The sequence below is a fragment of the Zonotrichia leucophrys genome, chromosome 3, assembly GCF_028769735.1.
Source record: "Zonotrichia leucophrys gambelii isolate GWCS_2022_RI chromosome 3, RI_Zleu_2.0, whole genome shotgun sequence".
Taxonomy (NCBI): domain Eukaryota; kingdom Metazoa; phylum Chordata; class Aves; order Passeriformes; family Passerellidae; genus Zonotrichia; species Zonotrichia leucophrys.
In genome coordinates this window covers 28595440-28600580 of record NC_088172.1, presented here as the reverse complement: position 1 = coordinate 28600580, position 5141 = coordinate 28595440, and the positions used below count along the sequence as shown (strand labels likewise).

The following is a 5141-nucleotide window of genomic DNA, read 5'->3' as shown; positions in this document are numbered from 1 at the left end:
TAAAGATATCATGATTTAACTTACAGTTTTAAAAAGGTACTTAATTATAAATCCTTCCTGAAAGATCCCTGCATATATAAACCACCCAGCAATTAATAGCTAGAACAAATATTTTTAAATTTGTTCCTTAAAATACACTGATTCTGTTCTGTATCTCTGCTCAAAATATAGTCTCATGTCCCATTGAAAATGACACTTTTTCTGGATAGCGGACCAGAAACCTTTCCAAAAAGTTGACCCCAAAGTACATTTTACAAAACAAAGCCATTTATTCACTCTAATATTCTGCACACAATATGCTGATACCTTCAGTATCTCTAGGCTCAGACTGCTTGTAACATTTTGCTGTAAGCCTGAATCTAATACAAATGAGAGGCTGCTTTAATTTTTTTAAGGAGCAGTTCCCCTAGCTGCAAAGGCATTGAAGAGAGCCTGGAAGACACAATCTGTGTGATGCTGCTCTTTATTGTCACAGGTACAAAGTTCTGATGTGGCAATGTTGCACATTCGGGTCATTGAACATTTACGGACCAGGAAGGATTTTTTCAGTCTCTGAAATGGTTACAAATGGTTTTTGTCAGAACACACTCAATATAAGCAGTCTGATCTCAGACTGCTGGAGTCCTACTGTTTTATTTTGGGTTAATAATGGTAAAGTCTTACCAACTGCTGATGGAGAAGCCATGGGGTTAATTTATATTCATGTTGGAAAAGCAAAGCAGTGCTCCCTCCCAACTCTGACAGATCTGTGAGTCCCTTCCATAGCTGATTGTCAGGTTGTCCCAATCTGAAGCTTAGCGCTGACAACAGCTCACAGTTTATTTGCAGCTTTGAAGCCTGGTCCTATGGTGTTTCTCTTCTGACAGGAGATGAATAAAGGTGTCACTGTGGGAGACTTTTATCCGGCTGCTATAAAAAGGACCCTCTTTGCTTTCCCTTGAAAGATCCTCCAGTTCACTTCTGGAGCCTGCGGCTTTCCCCTCAGCAGAGTTTAGTTCCATCAGCTCCAATTCATGTTTGGCAGCTGTTTCTAAAACTCTCTGTTTGTTGTAATACCTGACAAAGTTGTTAATGATGGGATGGATGGGGAGGGCGATCGCTATCACTCCACAAAGAAAACTGATGGCAGCATTCAGTTTTCCTAGTGTTGTTTTAGGGTAAATGTCTCCATATCCAACTGTGGTCATGGTAATGATTGCCCACCAAAATGACTGAGGGATGCTTTTAAATAAAGTTTCGGGGTGACTTTGTTCCATGGTATAACCTAGGGCAGAAAAGACAAAGATCCCAACAGCTAAGTACATGAGGAGCAGCCCCAGCTCCTTAAAGCTGCGTTTCAGGGCATAGGTTAGGGTCTGGAGCCCTGAGGAATGCCGTGCGAGCTTGAAAATCCTCGCGATCCTCATGATGCGCAGCGCCTGGACAGCCTGCTGGACATTGCTCAGCTCCATCAGCTTGGCTCCCAGGTGGGTCAAGGTCAGGCTGACGTAGAAAGGAAGTATTGCTAGCACATCAACAATGTTCATGAAAGAGAGGGCAAAGTGGAGTTTGTTGGGAGAGGAGATCAGCCTCAGCACGTACTCCATGGTGAACCAGCCTATGCAGGCAGTCTCGATGCTGTCCAGGGTCGGGTGCTCCATACGGTTCCCCTCTGCATCTACCACCTGCAGGTCTGGGATGGTCCCCACACACATCACAACAGAGGAGATCAAAATAAACAGAAAGGACAGTACAGCAATTACTCTAGCTGGATAGGATGATTCTGGTTTCTCCAGAAATTTCCAGATGCATTTTTGGCACTTTTTCCAGCGACTTTCTGAGGCATCTACTCCCAAGTCATCCAGAATGAGTTGCACCCTTCGGGCTATTTCTTCCAGTTCCTCCTTTTTTTCACTTAGGTGAGCTTTGCAGCAGTCATCCAAAAACTGCAGATCCACTTTCCAAAATTCCATTTCATTCTTGAAACATATGGGGCATATTCCTTTCTTCATGTGAATTTCCCCAAAGTAGTACACGTCAATAATGCATTTGAAAGCATCTGGATCTCTGTCAAAGTAAAACTCTCTCTTTCCAGGATCATAGTCATCACAGAGGGAAAATATGCTATCGTATCCCCCCGATAAACAATTGACCAGCTCTGCCAGCCGTGTTTCTGGGTACTGATTCAGGTTATCTCCGTAGAACACCTGCCTTACCCCGCCGACATTGACAACAATCTCCATTTCTTCACTTTTTACTGATCCATCACTGTCCACATCTGGAAACCTAGAGTCACCTGCCATTTTATAAGTGTGTTGGATTTTGGTTGATTTTTAGCCCGTTGTTTGGTTTCACAGCTTTGGGGTTTTAATCTCTCATGAAAGCAAATCAGCACTGAGCCAGCTCTGTTACAAACGTCACCAAACTGCCCTGGAGTCCTGGTGGGAAAGGTTACTGACAGAAACCTGCGGTCGGGAAAGCCTGGTGAGGAATGCAACAAGCTGCAGGGAAAAGACAAGTCATCGGGCTGCTGTGCCTGCAAGCAGGGTGTTAGAAAGCTCCAGCAGACTGGAAAGAGAAGAAACCATTTAATAAAACTCACCACTCTGTTCAGTGCTCGAGAGTCTTTTCAGGTCCCATTCTGTCTCTAAACGGGATATCTATTCACAGCTTGGAAGTCACGGCAGAGGAATAAATCCCGAGCTCTGATTAAGGCACGGTGCAGTGAGTGACAGCTCTGAGACAGCCGGCGGGGCGAGCCCACGGGAGCTGCCGCGGCTTCTCCCTTCGCTTCCTCTGGCTTCCCTAGGAAGCTGCTTTTGAATTTTGTTTCTCTTTCCGTTTTCTGTTTACTTTAAGGTCTTCCAGAGTTCAGCTGCTGACTCTCGCACATAGTCAGTCGGTGCAAACAGGCAGAGGAGAAACTTGTGCTTGTTTTCCCTTCGCTGTTTCCCAGCACAATAGGGAGCCTGAGCTGCCAGGAGTCCTTTCCAAACTCTACCCTCTCCTGGTGAAACGCAGCAAAGCACCAGCTGCACGGAAAGCACTTCTCAGCTATTTATACGCCTGCCCAGTGGTACAGTGATGCGTTTCTATACTGACAGGAACTTTAAGGAGTTTTTATAACTTTTTTTTTTATCACGTGCAAAGCTTAATCGTGTATAAAGTCATCCAGAGCTCAGAGAGCCACACAAATATTTTCTCCAGGCAGAAACCAGAAGCAGCAATACTGTGTTTTGGGAATAAACATATGGCATAAATCCTGCTCTCAGTGAGACTGGAGCAACTCTAGAGCATCTCTGTCCTGCATCAGGACATTGAGTTAATTTGGATTTGTACTGGTGTCTTTGAGAAAGGAGCAGAGACCATAAAGTTTCTGTTGCAGATGTGGAGCAAAACCTCCCCTACACTCTGTGCATGTTTCCCAAAGCTCTGGGTCCTCAGTTTTAGCTACATTTCTGTGACCTGTAGTCGGCTGGGCCTGAGGAGGGTTTGAGTAATTTACATCTATTATGATTTCTCAGTGACTGCTGCTTACCAGTAGCAATGCTTTGTAGTACATCCAGCTCTTTAAAAGTAGAAATAGAATATCAAGCATTTCCTTTTAACTTTGTTTTCTCTGAATTCCAGGATTTGAAGAACATTTTCCCCCCAGACCTCTACAGGCAGGAAACCTACCACCCTTAAATTATTAAATCTGACTCTACAGTGCATTTTAGTGGGTCCAGGAAAACCTACAGTTCATAAGTTAACTGTTTCTGGCACTGCAGAATTATCTGCACCAGCAAGTTATGATCATTTCCAATTTACTGGCTTCTGAAAAGCTTCTCAGTAGAGGGGAATAGAGAGGAGCAAATCCAGCTGACTGTTTGCTTCTCCAGGCTTGTGTCCATCCTGGGAGAAAGGTGAGATCTGTGATGTGCCTGCTGTCCTCCTGCTGGTGTCCCACAGCCAGGGGACCCTGCTGAGTACACAGTGTTCCTGCTCCACTGTCTCAGAAGCTTATGGGTGATTAATGAGGGGCTGTGCACCAGACCTCATCTTGGCATGGCATGTGCTCATAGTGTCACATACCCAGGAAAAGGGAGTATCAGGTCCCAGGAAGAGAGTAATATCTATTAATCTACACCTGTGTCATATTGTGAACGTCTGGAGGCCAGTGTCACCTTCATGTTGTCCTGTGTGCTGCATAGTTTGGGTATAATACAAGAAGTCCCTTGAATTTTTTTCCAGGCACATATAAATTTGCTGATCCTTGCAAGCTTCTTGAGACAAAAGAAATGCTTTGGAGACCTGGAAAAACCCTCAGTTTTTGAGTTCATCAATAAATAATTACCCACCTGTGGCTTTCCTGCTTACTGACTAACTTGGCATGAGCAAAATAAATTTTAAGATGCCAATAGCAGTGACATGCTTGCACAGAGGAAAATGCAGATGGGATTACTTATCCAATCTTACAAAACAAAATCAAGATCTGGAAAAGTTAGGCTTCAAATTTTGTCACACTGCATAAGCATAGGGAAAAGTTCTGTAGATTTAAATCCTCAAATTTAACCACCTCAGATCCTACCCTCTTTGATCAACAATTCATTCCAGTGACCTTTTGTTTTTTCTCTAGGTAATGATAAGAAATCAATGCAGGGTCCAGCACGATCAACACAGAGACCTCTGTTTCCAAAAAGGCTTTTCTCCCTCCCCTATCCCTCCCCGTCCATTTGACAGAACAAATACCTACAAAAAGGCACACAGGACATTGTTCTGTTTGAAAGGTGAAATCAGCTCCTTTCAGATGATAAATCTCAGCACATTCTCAAAAGGTTGAGAAGAAACTATTTTTGAAATGCCAGATCTGTCCTTATAAAGACTTTACTTAGTGTGGCTGCTAAAATCCTTGTGCTTTATTCTCCCTCGTCTTGCACCTTTTCAGAGCTCTTTACACCTTTCAGTGTGCCTGTGAAATGTTAGAGGAGATCTGGTAGCATTTTAAATCCTCTTGGGCAAATGTAAATGATCCAAAGAACGGTCAGGGGAATCATAATGAATTAAACCCTTGTTTTTGTAGCTGAAAAGAGTGACACAGGCTTGCTTGATGAATGTTTGTATCAGATGTATACCAGATCAGCAAACAACGGGAGCAGAAATAATAACTTGCAGCAATAATT

At 43.6% G+C, this 5141-nt stretch overlaps 1 protein-coding gene across 1 annotated transcript; it reads right to left on the bottom strand.

Annotated features, from left to right (window-relative positions):
* Window positions 1–445: 445 nt before the first annotated feature.
* Window positions 446–2941, bottom strand: KCNF1 (potassium voltage-gated channel modifier subfamily F member 1). The gene is made up of 2 exons (XM_064707721.1): window positions 2582–2941; window positions 446–2480 (listed from the first exon to the last, which is right to left on the bottom strand). The coding sequence occupies exon 2, from the start codon at window positions 2280–2282 to the stop codon at window positions 819–821; it is 1464 nt and encodes a 487-aa protein (XP_064563791.1). The 5' UTR covers window positions 2283–2480; window positions 2582–2941; the 3' UTR covers window positions 446–818.
* Window positions 2942–5141: the final 2200 nt, after the last annotated feature.